The following is a 25,596-nucleotide window of genomic DNA, read 5'->3' on the forward strand; positions in this document are numbered from 1 at the left end:
TTTTTAGACTATGCTCCCTAGTTTTAGAATCTCCAACCAGTGGAAATAGTTTATCTTTATCTACCCTGGCTTTCCCTGTTAATATTGATCAGATCACTCCTCAGCCTTCTAAATTCTAGTACAAATAGGTCTAATTTGAGTAATCTCTCTTCGTAACTCAACCCCTGTAATCCAGGCATCATTTTTGTAAACCTGCGTTGCACTCCCTCCAAGGCCAAAATATCCTTCCTTAGGTGTGGTGCCCAGAACTGCTCACAGTGAAGCAAGGCAAAAGGTTTGGGGAGAATTCCAGAAAACACAACTGCACAATATAGGTGAACATTGGATCCTGCATAGTACACCAATGGTTCAGAAACAATCTCAGACTGACATCAAATCATTTACAGATTAGGTTCAATCTAAACAGAGTTGATGCCAAGAAAACTACTTCTCTGCACTGCGCACCGTTTGCAAAAATCTTTATTGCAAATTTCCTAACGAGACTATCAATTTTGAACAGTTCCATTTTATAAGTTTCCCAATTACAAAACAGTAGATCAAGATGGTTTGTTCATTCCAACAGAAAACAAGATTATTCGCAAATGTTTGTGGTCCGTGGCAACTTATCACGAGTTTTCTCTCTCAAATTGAGTGACCCTTTCTGTAAGTAATGTCAGTGTAACGAATTGTGTACATGCCAAATGTCACACCGCTACAAACATAGGTACCGCTATATACCAGCAGTACAGCTGTAGCCAGCAGAAAATCAAAACGGCCCAGTGTGAAACCATCACCTCTCTCTTCACATGCATTACTCATGCATCTTGTTGGTACCATCACAGACAGTATTCTGTTTCAGTACAATATCTTGTGTGTGATTTGATAGTAATGTATGTGGACGTGTTCTGGTTTATGATTGTTTTGGGGGGTGGGGGGGGCTCCAAGGGGGACAAGAGACTAGACCAAGTGTCTGGAACTGGGCCAGTCCACCACTGCTTGCTAGTTTCCTCATGAGGGTATTCTAGCCAAGCATTGCCAATTTACAACAGAAATTCTGTCTCTTCCCCTTCCTCAAGGTCCAAGAATAAAACTTCACTTAAACACACAATGAACTCACCACTAATCTTTCCATAGTGTAATCTGTCAGTTACTAATTTAACCAATTTAGGCAGATGAAGGGGAATCTACAGTAAAAGTTTAAAAAAAGTCTTAAATGCAATCTTCCAACTTGTTGTCACACTTGACCCATCCAGAAACACTGTAGGGCAAAAATATAAAAAAAAACTAAGTTTTCTCATATACAACTTAACTGAATTTAATTTAGTTATAAACCATGTCCTACCCAATGTGGGAATTCTGGCATTTGGAGTCTTATTCACAAAAAAAACAAAAAGAAATTTAAAAAAAGGTCAAGTCATACACAGTAAAGCATGTTATAATCACCAATTTTCAGGAATTAAAGCAACAGAATTAAATTATTCTCTCAGAAGACTGTAAATAGATAAGGCAGTAGTTAACACTCCTAAAGTTTCAAAGGAATACAATAGCACATTTACGGTGGTTAATGACTGAGGAATGACATTCTGTGAAGGTACTATATCTTCATAACCAATTTGGGAGCACAGGGCAAAAGCCTAGAAAAGGGCTCCTCTGTGTCCAAATCCAGTTCATTACAGTCTGCTGTAAAAAAAGGAAAAGGGAAACAAGGACCAGGAATATTTAATTTGCTTCAGTTTTTTCACTGGTCACTTCTTTCTTCTCGCATTCTTCCTCTTTGGTGGATTCTTTTTTATCTTCCTTAACGGTTAGCTCCTCTAGCTTTTCAGCAACTTTATCTGCACTTTCATTATCACCTGATAGAAAACAGACAACAGGCAGTGAAATGAGCGTCAAAAGGCTTCATGAATTCTATTAAAAATAATAATAATAATCACTTGTCACAAATAGGCTTCAATGAAGTTACTGTGAAAAGCTCCTAGTCGCCACATTCCGGCACCTGTTCGGGGAGGCTGGTACGGGAATTGAACCCGCGCTGCTGCCTTGTTCTGCATTGCAAGCAAGCCCACTGTGCTAAACCAGTCCCAGAAACTGGGAGATGTCCCTTCAACCGGGCCAACGGTTCCTCGGCTAAAACCACTAAAATAGATTTCTGGTCAATTATCGCATATCTGTTCACAGGACTTGGTATGCAAACAGGCCATCACATTGTCCTGCATTCTTTTGAAGTACAGTCACTGTTATTAATTTTTGGCATGGTGTTTGTTACTGGACTAGAAATCAGAAAGTGTGAATTCAAAGCCCACCATAACAGTTTCAAAATGTTAATGGAAATTTAAAAATCAGTTAATTAAACAAATCTAGAACAAACAGCATTAATAATGGTAACTGTGGAACTATCAATCATTGTTAAAAATCCAACTGGCTCGCTAATCCTTGGGAACGGAAAGCTGCTGTCCTTACTTGATGGTCTGCTGTATAAATGACTCCAGACCCACAAACAGAATGATTGGCTGCCTAGTCACTCAGTTGTTCTAAAGTTGCTATGAAAAGCTTATCACCCTCTTCTTAAGGGCAATTAGAAATGGGCCATAAATGGTGGACTGGCTAGCGATACCCACATCCTGTGAATGAATTAAAACAAAATAGTCACTGGCTGTAAAGTGCCTTGGGATATCCTTGAGGACATGATAGATATTATTCAAATACACGTTTGCTCTTTCTTTAACTCACAAGACAAACAAGAAATTCAAGAATATGATGCACCAACAGCAACAAAGAGGAAGGAATTGCGAATTTGTCCCCCATATTTTTTCCAGATCAACCTCTCAACCGTAAATCTATAGAGGGCAAAGTGGGGGAAAAGAAAGTCCTATAAAAATTGTTCCTCTAGTCAAGTTGTAGTTCAGGGAATCGCTGCATTACACTATTTGAAAGCGTTAATGCTATTCTTTATTCAGCAAGTGATTAAGAAGGTAGAACATTGCTGTTTACTGCAAAGGGAATGGAATATAAAAGTAGGGAAGTTTTTACTGCAGCTGTACACCACCTTGGCAAGAACACTTCTGGAGAACCATGTACAGTTTTGGTCATTCATTTTAAAATGGATTAATTGCATTCACAAGCAGTTCAGAGATGGTTCACTTGACTAATTCCTGGGATGAAGGGCTTATTTTACAAAGAAAGGTTGAACAAGTTGGGCCTAGAACATTTACACTATTCCCTCATCATTCATATATTTATCCAATGACCATTTAAATGCCCTTAATGTTGGTGAGTCCACTACTGTTACAGTCAGGGCATTCCACGCCCTTACTACTCTCTGAGTAAAGAACCTACCTCTGACATCTGTCCTATATCTATCACCCCTCAATTTAAAGCTATGTCCCCTCGTGCTCGACATCACCATCCGAGGAAGATGGCTCTCACTGTCCACCCTATCTAATCCTCTGATCATCTTGCATGCCTCAATTAAATCACCTCTTAACCTTCTTCTTTCTAAAGAAAATAACCTCAAGTCCCTCAGCTTTCCCTCATAAGATCTTCCCTCCAGACCAGGCAACATCCTGGTAAATCTCCTCTGCACCCTTTCCAATGCTTCCACATCCTTCCTATAATGCGGCAACCAGAACTGCACGCAATACTCCAAATGCGGCCGCACCAGAGGTTTGTACAGCTGCAACATGACCTCATGGCTCCGAAACTCAATCCCTCTACCAATAAAAGCTAACACACCGTATGCCTTCTTAACAACCCTCTCAACCTGGGTGGCAACTTTCAGGGATCTATGTACATGGACACCAAGATCCCTCTGCTCATCCACACTACCAAGAATCTTACCATTTGCCCAGTACTCTGTCTTCCTGTTATTCCTTCCAAAATTAATTACCTCACATTTTTCTGCATTAAACTCCGTTTGCCACCTCTCAGCCCAGCTCTGCAACTTATCTATGTCCCTCTGTAATGTGTTACATCCTTCCACACTGTCCACAACTCCACCGACTTTAGTGCCATCGGCAAATTTACTCACCCATCCTTCTACGCCCTCCTTCAGGTCATTTATAAAAATGACAACACATCATAAAAAATGACAAACAGCAGTGGCCCCCAAACAGATCCTTGTGGTACACCACTAGTAACTAGACTCCAGGCTGAACATTTCCAATCAACCACCACCCTTTGCCTTCTTCCAGCTAGCCAATTTCTGATCCAAACTGCTAAATCACCCTGAATCCCATTGGAATTTAGAAGAGTGGGAGGTGATCTTATTAAAATATAAGACCCTGAGAGGACTTGATAGGTTGGATACCTGGAGGATGTTTCCTCTTGTGGAGGACACAAAAGAGGTCTCCCTTTTAAGACGGAGATGAGAATTATTTTATCTCAGAAATTCATTAGTCTGCGAAATTCTCTTCCCCAAAAAACAGGGTTGTTTAATTTATTCAAGGCCAAGTTAAGATTTTTGATAGACAAGAGAGTCAGGGGCTATGGGGGCCACACAGGAAAATGTAGAGGAGACCACAAGCAGATCAGCCATGATCCTATCAAATGGCGTAGCAGATTTGAAGAGCCCAATGTTCCTCTAATTAACAATTGTAAATATAACCATGCACTTGTTTCTGTATGCAAATTATGTTGTTGATCTCACTAATGGATACGTTTGTGCAGTGCACCTTGAAAACTATCATCAAAATAGTATAGCACACCCACAGTACATGACTCGATAAACTCTCAGGTTTTGATGACATTAAATAAAAGTCATGAATGAAGGAGAATCATAGTACGACAACCTGTTAAAATACCTTTCATTTGATTTCACGCAACTTAAAATTAACATTTTTTCAAACTTCACTGTGTATTATTTGTAATTGCTTTTAGGCAGAGATCTACTCAAATTGTGAAAAAATTCAACACCTCAAATACCTGTCTAGGCATAAACAGCAAACAAAACGTTCCTATATTTCATGGCTGTATTCATACATTATAAGTTTGTCTATATTTTATTACCACCAGAGCTTGGAAATACACATTTATGCATACTTTCATAAAATGAACGAACCATTTTATTTGTTCAACATCAGGATGCAGCATCCACCAGCTGTTGCAGCTGACACACTGACTCTGGGGTGTAAATACTTCCCCCCCCCCCCCTTTTAAAAAAAATATAAATTTAGAGTACCCAATTCATTTATTCCAATTAAGGGGCAAGTTTGCGTGGCCAATCCACCGAGCCTGCACATCTTTGGGTTGTGGGGGCAAAACCCACACAAACATGGGGAGAATGTGGAAACTCCACACGGACAGTGACCCAGAGTCGGGATCGAACCTGGAACCTCGGCGCCGTGAGGCAGCAGCACTAACCACTACACCACTATGCTGCCCTTGGGGGTGTAAATACTTTTTAAAAGTCTTTTTATTGGCATTTCTCATATTTATAAAGTTTTTCTTGCCCGTGCCAATTTACTTTCGCTGCCCTCTGGATCGGCCTATAGTCCCCCCCACTGGCTTCAGCTGTGTTTTTCTTTTATTTTCCGGGAAAAGGGGGAAGGGTATGGGGGTGTAAATGCTGGACTGTATATTAAGATTTCACATTCTGCCTTCATAGAATCGATTGGAATTGTAAGGCAACTGGCAGAGATAATGAAACTGGCTGGAAACTCAAGTCACTTTTAATGGCACTCTAATAGCATTCTTTGACAAAGATCAAGTGAGCAGCATATTCATCCTCATGCTTTTTTTGCCAACCAGGTATTGCTTTAATTACCCTGGGATCAAACAGCAGAAAAAATGTCTGACATGGGTCAAAAGAAACAGCACTAAAACGTTGGGGCAGATTGTTTAAAACGTGCCTCTCATACGGATTTAACATTGTTGCTATTGACTGAAACACTTCTCTGCGGCAGTTCTCAAATTGGCAGCTTGAAAGTTGTCGCGATGCCACATCCTCAACCCAATCAATCAGATCAAATTGATCAATTTATTGTATATTTGGTGAACAGAAACTATCTGACTTTCAAAACAAGTCAAAAGCTTCTTAAACCTGCTTGCATTTTTTCGAGAATTGGATGACATCAAAGATTAGGGGGTGCTGGGGACTGTGTATATGGATGGTGACTGTGGGTGATTCCTAATTCCTTCTTTATTTGATGTTTGCGTTGACATGTGGGTTGTTGTTTGGGGGTTGGTGGGAGGATGGGATTTTTGTTGATAAGGGGATTGACATTGCATTTGTTTTCATTGATTGTTTGTTGGTGGGTGTAAATTTTGAAGAAAATGTGAAAACGGAGAATAAAAAGTATTTTTTTTAAAACCTGCTTGCATTCTCCGCCACAAATTTCACTTGGTCTTCATTGTCACTATGTTTTAATGGTAGCCATGATGTGGAGATGCCGGCGTTGGACTGGGGTGAGCACAGTAAGAAGTCGTACAACACCAGGTTAAAGTCTAACAGGTTTGTTTCGAATCACTGCTCCTTCACCCGAGGAAGGTGTAGTGCTCTAAAAGCTAGTGATTCGAAACAAACCTGTTGGACTTTAACCTGGTGTTGTATGACTTCTTACTATGTTTTAAGATTATGGAGTTCAAGCAAGGACTGTGTGACTGATGTAATTTCAAGCTCATCTGGCAGACAATCCTGTCTTTCATGATTTCCATGAAATCTTCGGGATTGCGAATTGAGTAGACACTGACTCGTAAGCATTTTATATTCTGAATATGTTGCAAGTTACATGGTGACTCACCTTTTAGTTGCATCTTCTCCTTGCATTCTTCAAACTTTGCCTTAAACTTCTGTGCATCTAAAAAGGAAAGTGAAAAATATTGCTAAGTTTCTTCACCTGAAACTGAGATGCATAAGCAATTTAACCATCCAGAATATGGTACACATTTTATATGTGTAAAGAACAATGTTCTGCAACAATTCCATTACAATCAATAATGCTCAATATCCTGAATACTCTGAGCAAAAATACAACATATTCAGTTATTGAAATCTGGTAGAATTTGGACGACGTCAAAATTCTGCGCAACTTGGTGAGCTAGATTCTTTCATGTAGGATACGAGACTTCTGAGAGCAGAACCATCCTATTTTTAAAAGGTACTAATCATTCTCCTACAATAATGCATAGGAGAGCCATGACCAAGCGTGACTTGTGTGTCAGGGGGCTTAGGCCTCACTCTATACTTTTAGAAAATATATATCATGGCTGATTTATAAAATCTTAAAAACTGGACAAAGGATTTAAAATAATTTTGGCTATGACCCAAACGAAAGGAACCTCCTGGAATTGTGAACAGTCACCACCTTGGTATCGCTGAAAATCATGACCCCTGTGACTGCAGAGATCAAATCCAAGGGAATCGTACAACGGCTATTTACATTTCTATGGCGAGCGCCGGCCGGAGACTACCTGGCTGATAGGACAAAAGGAACCTAAAATCTTTTAAATATTATTAATGGTTCAAACAGTAACCAACTTAAGAATCCAGACAAAGGAACATATTTCCATTATCCAAACCAAAGTGGATGAAGTGGGAGTCAAATCACATCCCACCCCACTGCCACGAGAACCAGTTTCACTGTGTAATGAACTGCGAAGCTCAGACTGCCATTTTCCATCTAGCAGGCAGAGGCAGAAAAAAAGGCTCTGTCCAGGGTTGAAGACCTGGCTCCCCACCTACAAGGTTTCTACTGGAATTTCTGTACCAGCACCTACAAGACTAATTCAACTTTATGTACCCATCCCATCGTGGAAGTCAACGTGACTGAAAAAATTATCAAGCACGGGTCTTCAACTGCCGACTCTGAAGGGATACGCCATTGGATTTAGATTCTGGATTCACATGGAAAATAATTCTTATTTTGTCGGAGGTCTTTGTCCTGTACCTCTTTCTTTTCTTTTGTCACCTTTATTCTAGGAGAGAAAAGGTCCCATTGCTACCTGCCTCCCCATTTGTGTGCAAATAAACAAACTCTTTTACAAAGAACAATACAGCACAGGAGCAGGCCCTTCGGCCCTCCAAGCCTGTACTGGTCATGATACCAACCTTTGCCCAAAACCCTCAGCACTTCCTTGTGCCGTATCCCTCTATACCCATCCTATCCATGTGTTTGTCAAGATGCCTTTTGAATGCCGTTAATGTATCTGCTTCCACAACCTCTCCTGGCAACGCGTTCCAGGCACTCACCACCCTCTGCGTAAAATGCCTGCCTCGCACAGCAACTCTAAACTTTTCCCCATGGACCTTAAACCTATGCCCCTTGTTCAGTACACCCCCATCTCGAGTTTACTGAGTCACTGTCTGTGCGGAGTCTCCCAGTGTCTGCATGGGTTTCCTCCCACAGTCCAAAGATATGCAGGTTAGGTGGATTGGCCATGCTAAATTGCCCTTCGTGTTCAAAAAGGTTACGTGAGGTTATTGGGAATCCCGGCCCTGGGAGACTGTCCGCGTGGTTTGCACATTCTCCCCCACAACCCAAAGATGTGCAGGTTAGGTGGATTGGCCACGCTAAATTGCCCCTTAATTAGAAAAAATAATAATTGGGTACTCTAAATTTTATTTTTAAAAAGGTGTGGTTATTGGGTTACGGTGATAATGTGGAGGTGTGGGGTTTAAGTGGGGTGCTCTTCCCAAGGGCGAATGGCCTCCGTCTGCACTGTAAATTCTATGTTCAGTTATTAATAGAGAATTGGATCACATGAAAACTTGGAGGTTGGGACATGTCACTGCCTGTGAAGGGGGAAAAACTAAAAATCCAAACACCGTGGTATTTACAGATGGATGGCGAGAGAAATCAGGGCTGTTTAAATTACCGCCGCTGGTCCATAACATTCGGATCTTTATAAAAACTACCCCCCGATTTATAATGGGAACTAATTAAGTAAATTGGTCATGCTTGATTACATCGTCCTGCCAATGGTGTAAGCCACTTTCCTAAACTCAGTTCTGAATTCCTATTGCGGTGGGAGTTTTTGACACAATGACATCAACCGTTGTATTCTCCAGTCAGTATGTTGCACCAGCTTGACAAAGCCTATAGCAGTGGGATTTGATTGAAGTACATATATTTGCAGGAATGGTGTGTGGTTTAGATTCTTGGAACATTTGGGAAAAACTGCTTTTGGGATCAGTCTTCACCACTTATTGTGGACACATTTGTGTATGTGCAATTTGCCCTATGAGCATTATAACATGCAATCCAATGAGAGTGCACGTGTTCAGCATTGGCTCATTTATCTGTGCTTGGTGGGGTTTATGTTGCTGTATGTATTAAATGTGATGAATCAAATAAAGGAAATTTAAAAAAAAATTAGTAGTCAACATTGAAGAGTCATTGGAAGACGCTTCACACAATTTAATAAACTTAAAAGCCAATTCAATTATCTTTGGTTTATCTTTAATAGACAAGCAGGTAATGGCACTATCACTAGATCTTTTTCTGGTTAGGGGTGTCCCTTCTAAAAGAGAGTGCAACAGAATATGTCTGATGGGCGTGGAAAGAATTAGGGAATCCAATGCATTTACCACCCTCCATGTACATGCAGCAGGACTGTATACGTTTTGAATTTGACATTGGTTTGCAACAGAGCATTGCTACATCTACAAGGCGCAAACAAATGTAAACACAGCCCAAAATAAACAGAGCACTTAGGGCAGCATGATAGCGCAGTCGTTAGCATTGCTGCCTCACGGCACCGAGGTCCCAGGTTCGATCCCGGCTCTGGGTCACTGTCCGTGCGGAGTTTGCATTCTCCCCGTGTTTGCGTGGGTTTCGTTCCCACAACCCAAAGATGCGCAGGGTAGGTGGATTGGCCATGCTAAATTGCCCCTTAATTGGAAAATACGAATTGGGTACACTAATTTAAAAAAATAAATAAACAGAGCACTTGAGATGCCACATCGTGGAATTGGCAATGATTATTCCTTTAGAGCCAATTTAAACATTAAGGACTGTCTTTCTCTACAGCAATGCTGCAGAAACTGCCATGCCAGATTGGGGCTCCTAAATCAGACCAGGTGAAGTTTAATCTAGTTAACCACCATCTTGCAAGACAGAAGGCTGCCACTGAGAATTTAAGCAACAGCCTGTTTTCAGCACCACTGATGGAGATCGCCCAAGATGAAAGTGGCATTTATTAACCACCCAGAGTTGCCCAAGGGCACCAAGAGTCAATCACAAAATGTAGGTCTGGAATCATACATTGATCAGGCCAGGTAGGGAAAGGTTCCCTTTCCTGAAATATACTGGCGAACCAGTAGTGCTTTTATGAAAATCCAGATGTGTGCATGGTTTTTCTTTCAGATACAAGCCTACAAGTTACCAGATTTTTAAAATTCAAATCACAATTATCCATGATAGGATTGAACTCACGACCTCCAGATTGGTAACTCAATGCCATAATTAGAATGTTTTGTAATAATGGCTTAAGTGGCAAATGTGTAGACTTTTCACTCGACTTAAATTGTTTTGTATTTCAGGTTTTGATTAAAAGACGTGCTGCTTTTATAGGTATCCCCTGATTTTCAGTCTACACATTTACCTTTTGTCTACATTTTAATCCTACCTCTCAACATTCTTGCACTGCCACCCGATGGATTTGTATTTACATTGCATACGGACTCTCAGCCCAATGTTAGTATAGGTGATGCATACGGACTCTCAGCCCAATGTTAGTATAGGCGATGTAATTATAGTAATTGTAATTTACTAATGACAGTCAAATGTCATTTTAAATGTTTATTGAAAACTTTTCATTATAAATAAAATGATAGAAAACATTTAATTCAAGTTACAATGACAAAGAACGCAACAACCTGATGGTTGGGCAGCACGGTAGCATAGCGGTTAGCGCAATTGCTTCACAGCTCCAGGGTCCCAGGTTCGATTCCCGGCTGGGTCACTGTCTGTGCGGAGTCTGCACGTTCTCCCCGTGTGTGCGTGGGTTTCCTCCGGGTGCTCCGGTTTCCTCCCACAGTCCAAAGATGTGCAGGTTAGGTGGATTGGCCATGCTAAATTGCCCTTAGTGTCCAAAATTGCCCTTAGTGTTGGTTGAGTGGGGTTACTGGGTTATGGGGATAGGGTGGTGTGTGCTTGGGTAGGGTGCTCTTTCCAAGAGCCGGTGCAGACTCGATGGGCCGAATGGCCTCCTTCTGCACTGTAAATTCTATGAAATCTATGAACCAAAAGTCCTAATTAACTTAACAACCCAAAACTAAACTCCTTAACATCTGACTGTAACTAGCTGTTTAAAAAAAGGGAATGAATGGCTGCCAACTTAGAGAGAACCCTTCTACCATCCCCCCAATGGTGTACTTGACCGTCTCCAAACGCAAGACTGACATGAGGTTACCCAACGATGCCGAGGCTCTGGACGGTGTACGAGACCTCCACTCAAGCAGAACTCATCTCCGGGCTATTAACGAGGCAAAGGAGAGGACATCCGGCTTCATCACTGGTGGGTCTGATAGCGCGAATCCCTAGAATCACATAGAATCCCTACAGTGCAGAAGGAGGCCATTCAGCCCATCGAGTCTGCTCTGACCCTTTGAAAGAGCACTCTACCTAGGCCCAATCCCTGCTCTAGCCCTGTATCCCAATCCGAGTAGCCTGCCTCCTCCGCCAAAGGGAGGAGAGACCTATCCATCACAAAAATGTCAAGCCCGAGTACTGCTGGGAGTAAAGGAGATATCACCACCTGGGTGCAAGAAAATACCAGAGTTGCTGCTCCATGGAAACCAACAATGCCATGGCCACCCCTGATGGAATCAGAGATTTGGGCCTGGACCGATCCATCCTGGGGCCCAGAACTGTTTGGAACACAGGCATTAACCAGGATCACCAAGGTGCCCGCCAACACCACCCTTGCCCCCAAAGACTACTCCGCCCAAATATGAATACAGAAAACAGTCAGGCGAACATAAATCAGTAAAACCTACTCCTAATAACCCTAACCCCAAACAGAACAAACACAAACACTGAACCTATTATTTAAAACAGAACTAATATAATGAGCTGCAGTCAACCCCTCAGCACCACTCCGGTTAGCTAACTCTTCGGTTACCACGGTGGCTCCTACGCAGAGTGAAGAAAACGGTTTACAGAAAAAAAAGCACAAAGTTAAAAAAAACCTTTAAACAAAGCACGCCAACAGGGAGCTATATATTTTCACGGCAGTTGCCCAAATTGCAAAACATTCAACCCCAGCAAGAACAGAAAAATGTAAACATGAACAAGATACCCCAACAATTCCACATGCCCATCCTCAATATCCAAAAAACTCATGCACCCCACGCTTCTTTACAAAGTTGCCTCCCCCAATGCATCAAAAGTCTTTCCGCTCAATTGTCACTCTTAAGCCACGCCAGGTACACCACCCGCTTTTTTGCCTGTTGCACTCCCACTTCCTAGTAAAACCTGATGGCATGGCCTTTCCATTTGCGATGCTCCCTTGCTCATCTCAGGACCCGCTCTATTTTTCTTGGAAGCCATGAAATTTCACGATTATTACTCGCGGTGGTTCGCCGGGACGGGATTTCTGTTGCCGTCCGCTGGGCTCGGTCCAGTCGGGAGGGGACAGGAGTCAACCCTCTCCCACCACCTTCCCAAATATTTCCGCAACATACTCTGTGGGTGTTCAGCCTTCCATCCCCTCTGGCAGCCCCACAATTCAGATGTGCTGCCTCCAGGAACAGTTCTGCCAATCATTCACTTTGGCCTTCAGTGCTTTATTCGTCTGGGCCATGGGACATCTCCGCTTCCAGAGGGGCAATCTGGTCATTAAGCCTCGAAAGAGCAACCTCCATTCCCTGTATCACGTCACCATGTGCCTTTCCATTTTGTTGGTCCTCTCCGACGCCAAATGAATGGGAGCCAAGGCACCATCCGCCAGTGCTTGCCAACTTCTGCCACCATGGTTCTAACAAGCAACTCAGCCGTTAGTGGAGTCGCCGGAGCCACAGAAGCTGCCTCCGCCATTTTTCCACTGACGAGCCCAAGAGGCCTCCGACTTAGTTGACAAATTTCTACTTTCAGGCTTTGTCCCCCTGGGCTTTCCAGGCATTTCACTTATGGAGGTACCGTAGCTCATTAAACAGGTGTGTTTTTAAACGAAAATACCGCCTGAAACTAAGCGAAAAGGACTAAAAGAGCAGTACCCCAGCGGAAGCCATGTCTTCCCCCTACAATATGCCACTGAAAATCCCAGTAACCGGTAAATGTCAACAACGTTTTAGAATATTTTAACATGAGCAGAGCGTCACAAATTTTTAATACATTTGATATGGAAGTTTGGTGGTCCACATAACAGTTGACCTTCTGCAGTGATAGCGTGTTGGTCAAAACCAATTTTAATTTTCCAGCAAAAGCAAGTTAAAGGGAAGGAGTAATAGAATCCCTAGAGTGCAGAAGCATGCCATTCGGCCCATCGAGTCCGCACCGACCCTTCGAATGAGCTACCCATTTACAACCCCCCACCCCTGTAACCCCATAACCTACCCTGCGCATCCCTGGACACTAAGGGGGCAATTTACCATATCCAATCCACCTAACTTGCACATCTTTGGACTGTGAGAGGAAGCTGGAGCCTCCGGAAAAACCCACGCAGACAGAGGGAGGAAGTGTAAACTCCACAGGCAGTCACTCAAGGCCGGAATTGAACCCAGGTCCTTGGTGCTGTGATGCAGCAGTACTAACCATTGTGCCAAAGAGAATGGATGAAGGGTGTGGGGGTAAAGAGATGAAAGAGGCAGAGAAGGGGCACTTGCTCATCAGACTGCATTACTACCTGTTAAATTGTCACTGCCACCGGTCTGGTCTCCACCAGCAGGAATATCTCACAGCCATTTTGGCACGAGGAAGTGCCCAACTTTTGTCCAGCAGTCTTCGTATATTTTACGTGAAATCCATTTTTGTCAGTTAAACCGTTCAGTCAAAAATTGTAATTATTCTACTCATACAAGTCACAAAGAGGAGCAAGTGACAAACGCGTCTCCCTACAATTTGCCAAAGTGCAGCCTGATTTTAATTTTTTACAATCTGGGCTGGTTACAATCACTGGATAGTACTCATACTGTGGAAGATGCAACAGACAATGAGATGTAGGAGCACAAGTAGGCCATTTGGCACATCGACTCTCCTTTGCCATTCAATGAAATCACGACTGATTTGATATAATCCTTAGCTCCACTTTATCCCCATAATCCTTGATTCTCTTGCTGATAAAAATCAGTTTCTCTCAGCATTGGACATACTTAACAACCCAGCCTCTACAAGCCTGGTAAAGAATTTCAGATTCACCAACCTCCGAGAGAAGAAATTCCTCCTCAACTCTGTCTTAGATGTGATGTGGAAATGCCGGCGTTGGACTGGGGTGAGCACAGTCAGAAGTCTTACAACACCAGGTTAAATTCCAACAGGTTTGTTTCAAATCACTAGCTTTCGGAGCACTGTTCCTTCACTTGAGGAAGGAGCAGTGCTCCGAAAGCTAGTCATTTGAAACAAACCTGTTGGGACTCTAAACCGGTGTTGTAAAACTTCTGACTGTCTTAGATGGACGACCCTTACTCTGAGATTATGCCCTCTGGTCCTAGATTCTTGCAGAAGGGGAAACATCCTCTCAGCATCTACCCTGTCAAGTCCCCCGAGAATCCTATATCTCAATAAGGTCACCTCTCCTTCTTTAGCACGTCAGTGATTCTAAAGATTGAGCTGGATCTCTGTCCTTTAGTGGCCATATTTGGGGTGCTGCAGACAGGTATGGGCACCAATATCCTGGTCTTCACCTCAGTGGTTGCTCGGAGGAGAGTATTGCTGGGGCAGAGTTCGGCGTCTCCACCTAGCACATCGGTGTGGCTGGGAAGATGGCTGTTTGAGGGGGGGGGGGGGGGGTTTAGGTTGTGTGAGGGCTCTGTTTTATGTATGTATGTGTGTTTATTCTTGTTATTTTATATTAAAGAAAATGAAAAATTTGAATACTTAAAACAGGAGGCCATTCGGCCCATTGAGTCTGCACCGGCTCTTGGAAAGAGCACCCTACCCAAACTCAACACCTCCACCCAACACCAAGGGCAATTTTGGACACTAAGGGCAATTTATCATGGCCAATCCACCTACCCTGCACATCTTTGGACTGTGGGAGGAAACCGGAGCACACGGAGGAAACCCACGCAGACACGGGGAGGACGTGCAGACTCTGCAGACAGTGACCCAAGCCAGAATCGAACCTGGGACCATGGAGCTGTGAAATAATTGTGCTATCCACAATGCTACCGTGCTGCCCTTAAGAACAAATAAATCTACACTATATAATTTTACTGTAATCCATGTATCTATCCAATAGCTGCTTGAAGGTCCCTAATGTTTCAGACTCAACTACTTCCACAGGCAGTGCATTCCATGCCCCAACTACTCTCTGGGTAAAGAACCTACCACTGATATCCCTCCTATATCTTCCACCTTAAATTTATGTCCCCTTGTAATGGTTTGTTCCACCCGGGGAAAAAGTCTCTGACTGTCTGCTCTATCTATTCCCCTGATCATCTTATAAACCTCTATCAAGTCGCCACTCATCCTTCTCCGTTCTAATGAGAAAAGGCCTAGCACCCTCAACTTCCAAAGCTTCCACATCCTTCCTAAAATGAGGTGACCAGAACTGTACACAGTACTCCAAATGTGGCCTTACCAAAGTTTTGTACAGCTGCATCATCACCTCACGGCTCTTAAATTCAATCCGTCTGTCAATGAATGCGAGCACACCATAGGCCTTCTTCACAGCTCTATCCACTTTCGAGTGGCAACTTTCAAAGATGTATGAACATAGACCCCAAGATCTCTCTGCTCCTCCACATTGCCAAGAACTCTACCATTAACCCTGTATTCCGCATTCATATTTGTCCTTCCAAAATGGACAACCTCACACTTTTCAGGGTTAAACTCCATCTGCCACTTCTCAGCCCAGCTCTGCATCCTATCTATGTCTCTTTGCAGCCGACAACAGCCCTCCTTACTATCCACAACTCCACCAATCTTCGTATCGTCTGCAAATTTACTGACCCACCCTTCAACTCCCTCATCCAAGTCATTAATGAAAATCACAAACAGCAGAGGACCCAGAACTGATCCCTGCGGTACGCCACTGGTAACTGGGATCCAGGCTGAATATTTGCCATCCACCACCACTCTGACTTCTATCGGTTAGCCAGTTCGTTATCCAACTGGCCAAATTTCCCACTATCCCATGCCTCCTTACTTTCTGCAGAAGCCTACCATGGGGAACCTTATCAAATGCCTTACTAAAATCCATGTACACTACATCCACTGCTTTACCTTCATCCACATGCTTGGTCACCTCCTCAAAGAATTCAATAAGATTTGTAAGGCAAGACCTACCCCTCACAAATCCGTGCTGACTATCCCTAATCAAGCAGTGTCTTTCCAGATGCTCAGAAATCCTATCCTTCAGTACCCTTTCCATGACTTTGCCTACCACCGAAGTAAGACTAACTGGCCTGTAATTCCCAGGGTTATCCCTAGTCCCTTTTTTGAACAGGGGCACGACATTCGCCACTCTCCAATCCCCTGGTACCACCCCTGTTGACAGTGAGGACGAAAAGATCATTGCCAACGGCTCTGCAATTTAATCTCTTGCTTCCCATAGAATCCTTGGATATATCCCGTCAGGCCCGGGGGACTTGTCTATCCTCAAGTTTTTCAAAATGCCCAACACATCTTCCTTCCTAACAAGTATTTCCTCGAGCTTACCAGTCTGTTTCACACTGTCCTCTCCAACAATATGGCCCCTCTCATTTGTAAATACAGAAGAAAAGTACTCGTTCAAGACCTCTCCTATCTCTTCAGACTCAATACACAATCTCCCGCTACTGTCCTTGATCGGACCTACCCTCACTCTAGTCATTCTCATATTTCTCACATATGTGTAAAAGGCCTTGGGGTTTTCCTTGATCCTACCCGCCAAAGATTGTTCATGCCCTCTCTTAGCTCTCCTAATCCCCTTCTTCAGTTCCCTCCTGGCTATCTTGTATCCCTCCAATGCCCTGTCTGAACCTTGTTTCCTCAGCCTTACATAAGTCTCCTTTTTCCTCTTAACAAGACATTCAACCTCTCTTGTCAACCATGGTTCCCTCACTCGACCATCTCTTCCCTGCCTGACAGGGACATACATATCAAGGACACGTAGTACCTGTTCCTTGAACAAGTTCCACATTTCACTTGTGTCCTTCCCTGACAGCCTATGTTCCCAACTTATGCACTTCAATTCTTGTCTGACAACATCGTATTTACCCTTCCCCCAATTGTAAACCTTGCCCTGTTGCACGCACCTATCCCTCTCCATTACTAAAGTGAAAGTCACAGAATTGTGGTCACTATCTCCAAAATGCTCCCCCACTAACAAATCTATCACTTGCCCTGGTTCATTACCAAGTACTAAATCCAATATTGCCCCTCCTCTGGTCGGACAATCTACATACTGTGTCAGAAAAGCTTCCTGGACACACTGCACAAACAGCACCCCATCCAAACTATTTGATCTGAAGAGTTTCCACTCAATGTTTGGGAAGTTGAAGACACCCATGACTACTACCCTATGACCTCTGCACCTTTCCAAAATCTGTTCCTCCACATCTCTGCTCCTATTGGGGGGCCTATAGAAAACTCCTAACAAGGTGACTGCTCCTTTCCTATTTCTGACTTCAACCCATACTGCCTCAGTAGGCTGATACTCCTCGAACTGCCTTTCTGCAGCTGTTATACTATCTCTAATTAACAATGCCACCCCCCCCACCTCTTTTACCACCCTCCCTAATCTTATTGAAACATCTATAACCAGGGACCTCCAACAACCATTTCTGCCCCTCTTCTATCCAAGTTTCCGTATGGCCACCACATCGTAGTCCCAAGGACCGATCCATGCCTTATGTTCACCCACCTTATCCCTGATGCTTCTTGTGTTGAAGTATACACACTTCAACCCATCTCCGTGCCTGCAAGTACTCTCCTTTGTCAGTGTTCCCTTCCCCACTGCCTCATTACACGCTTGGGCGTCCTGAATATCGGCTACCTTAGTTGCTGGACACACCTTCTCTGGACATCCTCTAATGCCAGTAGATCTTCCCTTAGATAAGGGCACCAAACCTGTTCAGTTTTCCAGGTGTGATCTAACTAGTGCCATGTATAGTTTTACAAGACGTTCCTATTTTTATACTCTATTCCCTTTGAAATAAAGGCCAACATTCCATTTGCCTTCCCCATGACATGCTGAACCTTGCAGGTGAGCTTTTTGAGTTATGCACAAGGATCCCCAAATCCCTCTGTGCTGCAGCTTTCTCCATTTCAATAATATTCCTTTAGTCTTCCTACCTCATATCATCGTACGTTATAATAAATCTGCCAAACTATTTTCACACTCACTTAACCTCCTTTCTATTCCGCTGTAGACTCTGTGTCATCCTCACCACTTGCCTTCCCACCATTTTTTGTGTCATGTGCAAACTTAGCAATGCTACATTCACTTCCCTCATCCATGTCATTACTAATTGAGCCTCAACACTGGTCCCTGTTGCACTCCACCAGTTACAGGTTGCCACCCTGGAGGTGTCCCCCTTATCCCAACTCTCGGTCTTCTATGTTTCAATTTTTTTAAATTTTTTATAAAAAGAGTACCCAATTCATTTTTCCAATTAAGGGACAATTTAGCGTGGCCAATCCGCCTAGCTTGCACATTTTTGGGTTGTGGGGGTGAAACCCACGCAAACACGGGGAGAATGTGCAAACTCCACATGGACAGTGACCCAGAGCCGGGATCAAACCTGGGACCTCGGCGCCGCAGTGCTAACCCACTGCACCACCGTGCTGCCCTGGTCTTCTATGTTAACTAATCTTCTATCCATGCTCATATGCTACCACCAAGTAACCTTATCAAATGCTTTGTGGAAATCCAAAACTATTACATCTATTTTATCTATCTTGCACGTTACCACCTCAACATTTTTTCCCCCCAATTAAGGGGCAATTTAGTGTGGCCAAGTTATGCCCTGCACATCTTTGGGTTGAGGGGTTGAAACCAATGCAGAAACAGGAAGAATGTGCAAACTCCAGTGACCAGGATCGAACCCAGGTCCTCGGCGCCGGAATTTTAACCACTGCACTACCGTGCTGCCCACCTCAAAATAATTCCAATAAATTTGTCAGGTATGAATTATCCTCCATGAAGCCATGCTGACTCTGCTTGATTAGATTGTGTATTTTTAAATGCTCTGCTATTATATTCCTATTTTCCTATTCAATCCTGGTTAAATGTATAATTTTATTTGTGTTTACTGGAGTAAAAGTCATGCCTGCAGACAGTTTATTTCCAATCCAAGTACTTACTTTCTTTATTCAAGAATCGGATAGCCAAAAGCTCAGGTTTGGGTTCTTCATCAGCAAAATCAGCAGGTGCATTCCAGACCCATGCCCGGTCACTACCTACATTAGGCCTTAGTTCCATTGTAGGTGTAACTAGAAAGAAGGAACACACAAAATTAGTGTTTCACTTATTAAAATAAACAATTGCCATTTGTTTATCATACAGCAATAGATGCATTTTCATTTGGTCACTTGTATCAAATATTCTGGAGCAACAGGTCGCAATTTAGTTCTTCAGTTTTAGTTTTTGAATGCAGAATTAAACTAAAGAACTAAAATAGGTGGGCAGCACCCTAGCATAGTGGATAGCACTGTTACTTCACAGCCCCAGGTTCGATTCCCGGCTTGGGTCACTGTCTGGGCGGAGTCTGCACGTTTTCCCCGTGTCTGCATGGGTTTCCTCCGGGTTCCTCCCACAAGTCCCGAAAGACGTGCTTGTTAGGCAATTTGGACATTCTGAATTCTCCCTCGGTGTACCCGACAGGCGCCGGAATGTGGCGACTAGGGCCTTTTCACAGTAACTTTATTGCAGTGTTAATGTAAGCCGATTTGTGACAATAAAGATTATAAAACTAAATTCATCACTCTTACAAACAGCAGCTTCTTCTTTTAATTCTCAAGGTGGTGGCTCCTTCCACCCGGCAGATACCTCATTTTTATGTCCATTCTTTATGTGAACCAAGCAGAGTTTGTATTGACAAGCTTCTAGGCAAATCTGGTTTCACTTGTGCATTTCAAACTCAGTCGCCAGGAAACAGAAAGCAGCAGGACTCATGGCTAAATGTTGACCAGTACCCAACCCGAGGCAACCAGACAATTCCTGAGAATAGCCAATTCATGCAGACCACAACTGGAAGCTGGTCTGTGGCTTAGTGCACTTACTGATCTAGTGAAAGCTTTAGGAGATTCCTGGGAGACTTCCAAGCAAAAGCCACATAGTTTTTCCCAACTAAGCGAAATCTGACCAACTCAACCTTTTGCGCTCCATGTTCTGTTTGTTGCTTTTGTGAAGGTTTCAGAGGACATTTAGTTGGGGGCCTCCAATCCAGAGAGCGCCCCACTATTGCGGTTCCGTCTGGTCCCTGTTTGTGGGGACCAGTACCAAACGGCGCTTGCCCGAGGTTTCTGAGGCGAAGGGGTTGAATCCCAAAGGCTTGGGAATCTGCACATTAGTGAGGTTTATTGCCTCACTATAATATATAGATTTGCTAAAAGGTGATCCCGCCCATTATGGGCGGGACACACATCACAACATCTCCGTCTCATGAGATTGCTTTGAATCTAGCGAGATGTTGCAAGCTGGGTAGATCCTGGGAGTAGGGTCCCTCTGGCTTTCAACGGCCAAGCTGGGCTGCGATGAGCTGCTTCCCCAGTGCAGCATGGCCATTGGATCACACCCAGTTTCTATTTCTTTCCATCGGAGTAGTCAAAATATTTTACGTTAGGGGCAGCACGGTGGCTAGCACTGCTGCCTCACGGCGGCGAGGTCCCAGGATCGATCCCGGCCCTGGGTCACTGTCTGCGTGGAGTTTGCACATTCTCCCAATGTTTGCGTGGGTTTCGCCCCAACACAAAGCTGCGCAGAGTAGATGGATTCGCCACACTAAATTGCCCCTTAATTGGAAAAATAAATTGGGTACTCTAAATTTATATTAAAAAATATATATTTTACTTTAAAGGGACACCCTAACACATTAAGCCTTGGCTACTAATTACCCAGCAGCTTCTGAAGTGCTAACAATAGCAGAAACATAATTCTTTCTCATGGGAAAAGAATGCAGCAAGTCAGAGCCATAAAACCTGAAGATTGGGCTGCATGGTGACACAATGGCTAGCATTGCTGCCTCACAGCATCAGAGACCCAGGTTCAATTCTGACTTTGGGGTGACTGTGTGGAGTTTGCACATTCTTCCCGTGTCTGTGTGGGTTTCCTCCAGGTGCTCCGGTTTGTGGCCACAGTCCAAAGATGTGCAGGTTAGTTGGATTGCTGATGCTAAATTGCCCCTAGGTGGGGTTGCATGGGTAGGGTGGGGGATTGGGCCTGGGTGCGGTGCTCTTTCAGAGGGTTGTTGCAGACTCTTATGGGCCAAAAATCTCCTCCTTCTGCATTGTAGGGATTCTATGAAAATATAGCACGACAAAGAATGACCTGAATAAGGCCTTTTATATCAGACCGGTTTATGTACACAAGAGGGTTTACCATATGCGATGAGTAGCTTACACCAGTGATTCTCAAGTGGGTAGGGTGGTGGTGAGAAAGTTTTAAGGGGCCTGCCAAAAAACTCCAGAGAATGTATAAGAAAAATGTTTTGTGGTAATGAATCAACTAGAATCTGAGTGGGGACAAATGATGATTGAGATACATTGTCAAGGTGGTTGAATCGGAGACAGCAGAAAGCAAACTGCCCATGCGGAGAATGGTATTTGGACGAATGGGAGACCCCAAAAGGGAGAGGCTATAGGACAAAGAAAAAGACAGTATGTCTTTGCTTGGCAAACCACACTGCCAAAGGAAGAGGCCATGACTTAAAACGATTAATCTCTTGCTTTCCCAGTGTCAGGATTATGTGCGCAAAATCATTTGGCAATCTTCTGTCTTCATGTATCCTTTGCGCTTTTGATTTCTTCTAATTCCATCCCTTGCATGTGACTGTCTCCTCACAAAACACTGTCAGCTGTATCATTGAGAACTCAAATTCTGTCCAGTGCTATATTTATATAGTATAAGCATAATTTAAAAAAGCTCAAGGTACAAAGAAGTTGTGAATTATAAGAATAATCACGTGAGATATGTTATGTCAATGTGGAGAAAGGAGAATCTCAGCCCAAGAGGAAAACTGGATGACAGTGGCAGTCAAGTGATAATACTCAAAATGTACCTGTACTACAGGGTCCATGGAATTTCTGTGAGGGATCCTTCAGAAGCAAAAAAGGTTGAGAACCCCGGACTTACACAATCACTGGAATTTTTTTTCTAAAAGACTCTAAGATGACTGCAGTCAAATTGAAAGGTTAAATTTAGAGCAAGGGACCTACGATAGTGATTTGCACAAATTTTGAGAGTTTTATCTCTCCTCATCAGAAGGCGAATCGTCCCCCTTTCCTTATGCTTCAGCAACTTGACATCCCCAGTTCCTCGTTCCTTCCACTCAGGAGGATCATTCTCTGATGCGTATCTAAAGAGTTTTGCACGCCTGGTGAAATAAAAACAAGATTAGGCCAGTTTATATCTTACCATTTTACTTCTCAAAGCAGTTACTGATGGCCATTATCCACTTTATACCTTTTTATTTCAGAGAAGGGAACAAAGTGGTAGAGTAGTTCAGCATATTATCCTTTCCTCTGCTGTGGAGTCCAGCAAAATAAAAGACACCAACTGAAATGGGTCTGGAAGGATCCTGAGCACAAAAGATTTCTTCTTCTCGGTGTTATTTCTTACCTCCACCATATGGATTCTAAATCTTTCAATCCAAAATAACTTTTCGCTATCGTACTTATTCCACCTCGTACAAACAAAGCTACCCCACCCCCTTTCCTTACGAAAAGTCACATATCCCTAAATATTTAGTCCCAAGTTTTGATCTCCTTATAGCATCTCTGTAATGGCTATAAAATCACACCCATTAACTTCAATTTGTGCCACCAATTTATTTATTTTATGCTGAATATGATATGCATTTATGTGCAATTAATTTTGCCTTTTTAACCCCCCCCCCCCAATTTGCTGCTTTAAAAAATGTTTGTATACCCTGTCCCTTTCTGGGTACCATTGCCAAAATTGCTTCCTGTGCATTCCCTCTAATTAGTTTATAAGCTCTCTCTACTTCCCTATTATGCAGTTTGCACTTGTCCCAGCACAATTCAATTACAGGCAACTGCACATTCCCTACTTTCTCCAGTACGACTGTCAGTGCCCCTTGAACCCAGTTCTCCCATACCAGTCTTTGAGACACATCTCTCTAATTTATGTACCCTATGCCAATTTGCACAAGGCTCAGGTAATAATCCAGAGATTATAGCCTTGGAGAATCTGTTGTTTAATTTAGTGCCTAGCCCCTCAAACTCTCAATGCAGAATCTCTTTCCTCATTCTACATATGCCGATGACACCTACATGGACCAGGACAAGGGGATCCTGCCCCTCCCACTGCAAGTTCCTCTCCAGCCCGGAGATGCCCTGAACCCTGGCACCAGGTGGGCCACACAGCAGCTTGGACTCTGGCTTTTTGCTGTAGCGAAGTGTCAATTCCCTTCACTATACTGTCATCTATTACCACTACATTCTTATGTGGCTTCCTATACCATGGTCAGTCAGCTCATACACACTGCAGTCCCCACCATTCAAACAAGCTAAGAGAACCTCAAACCTGTTGGGACAATTGCAGAGGTTGACATGCTTGCACTCTGGGTACCCTTAACCGCCTCAGTTGCAGTCACACCCCCCCGTCCCTGACCACTTTCCAATCCAGGAGACTCTATCCTACTGCCTCCTCAATTAAAGCACCCTTGGCGGCACGGTAGCACAGTTGCTTCACAGCTCCAGGGTCCCAGGTTCGATTCCCAGCTTGGGTCACTGTCTGTGCGGAGTCTGCACATCCTCTCCATGTCTGCGTGGGTTTCCTCCGGGTGCTCCAGTTTCCACCCTATCCAAAGATGTGCGGGTTAGGCAGATTGGCTATGCTAAATTGCCCTTAGTGTCAAAAAAGGTTAGGTGGGGTTACAGGGACAGGGTGGTGGTGTGGGCTTAGGTAGGGTGCTCTTTCCAACGGCCGGTGCAGACTCGATGGGCCGAATGGCCTCCTTCAGCACTGTAAATTCTATGATAACTCTCGTCCTCCCCAACATGTCGCCGTGTCCGCAGTTATTCAGGAGCTTCCACAGGCTGCAGCCTTGATACATCACATGTCCTGCCATCTTTAATGTGATTTAAATAATTAATTTAATTATTTCTGGAGCTTTTAAAATATTATTTCAACTGACAAAACAATTCCTATTCCATTTTAAACCGTAGAAATGGAATAAACTATACACTTATTAGATACTCAGGTCGTTACTCCTGCAGCAGGGTGAGGCCACTTTCTGAAGAGTGTATAGAAAGCCAAAAGCAAAGTAGCACCTCTTTGATCCAAATTCCCAAATATACTCACTCGGGCTGTCTCTCACTCAGGACATGGCCGCTCCTACACCTTGCCCGCCAGAAATATTAACTCAATATTCACCTCATTTTTGCCTTCTTAATCGCCTGTTGCATCTGTAAACCAACTCATTTGCGACTCATGCACTAGGACACCCAGGTCTCTCTACATAGCAGCATGCTTCAATATTTTAGCATTTAAATAATAATTCCTTTTGCTGTTATTCCTACCAAAATGGATAACCTCACATTTGTCAACATTGTATTCCATCTGCAAGACCTAGCTCATTCACTTAAACGATCCAAACCCCTCTACAGATGTCCAGTGTCCTCTACACTTTTTGCTTTACCACTCATCTTAGTGTCGTCTGCAAACTTGGACACATTGCACTTGGTCCCCAACTCCAAATCATCTATGTAAATTGTGAACAATTGTGGTCCAACACTGATCCCTGAGGGACACCACTAGCTACTGATTGCTAACCAGAGGAACACCCATTAATCCCCACTCTTTTGCTTTCTATTAATTAACCAATCCTCTAGCCTTGCTACTACTTTACCTTAACGGCATGCATCATTATCTTATGCAGTAATGTTTTTGTGTGGCACCTTGTCAAAAGCTTTCTGGAAATCCAGATATACCACATCCATCGGCTGCCCGTTGTCTACCGCACTGGTAATGCCCTCAAAAAATTCCACTAAATTAGTTAGACACGACCTGCACTTTATGAACCCATGCTGCATCTGTCCAATGGGACAATTTCCATCCAGATGCCTCACCATTTCTTCCTTGATGATAGATTCCAGCACCTTCCCTACTACCGAAGTTAAGTTAACTGGCCTATAATTACCCGCTTTCTGCCTACCTCCTTTTTGTTTAAACAGTGGTGTGACGTTTGCTAATATCCAATCCGCTGGGACCACCCCAGAGCCTAGTGAATTTTGATAAATTATCACGAGTGCATTTGCAATTTCCCATGCCATCTCTTTTAGTACCCCAGGATGCATTCCATCAGGGCCAGGAGACTTAAAACATGGAGCATAGAACAGTACAGGCCCTTCA

General features: G+C 43.5%; 1 protein-coding gene across 2 annotated transcripts in view; it reads right to left on the reverse strand.

The window, feature by feature from the left end:
* Nucleotides 1-441: 441 nt before the first annotated feature.
* ranbp1 (RAN binding protein 1) overlaps nucleotides 442-25,596 on the reverse strand; it is a 34,037-nt gene continuing 8,882 nt past the window's right edge. For both annotated transcript variants that reach the window (XM_072470488.1, XM_072470392.1), the window contains exons 3-6: nucleotides 22,437-22,594; nucleotides 19,365-19,493; nucleotides 6,717-6,773; nucleotides 442-1,832 (exon numbers count right to left, since the gene is read on the reverse strand). In XM_072470488.1, the coding sequence (XP_072326589.1) occupies nucleotides 1,699-1,832; nucleotides 6,717-6,773; nucleotides 19,365-19,493; nucleotides 22,437-22,594 (478 nt within the window). In that variant the 3' untranslated portion in view covers nucleotides 442-1,698. The remainder of the gene's footprint in view (nucleotides 1,833-6,716; nucleotides 6,774-19,364; nucleotides 19,494-22,436; nucleotides 22,595-25,596) is intronic.

The sequence above is a fragment of the Scyliorhinus torazame genome, chromosome 1 (genome assembly GCF_047496885.1).
Source record: "Scyliorhinus torazame isolate Kashiwa2021f chromosome 1, sScyTor2.1, whole genome shotgun sequence".
Taxonomy (NCBI): domain Eukaryota; kingdom Metazoa; phylum Chordata; class Chondrichthyes; order Carcharhiniformes; family Scyliorhinidae; genus Scyliorhinus; species Scyliorhinus torazame.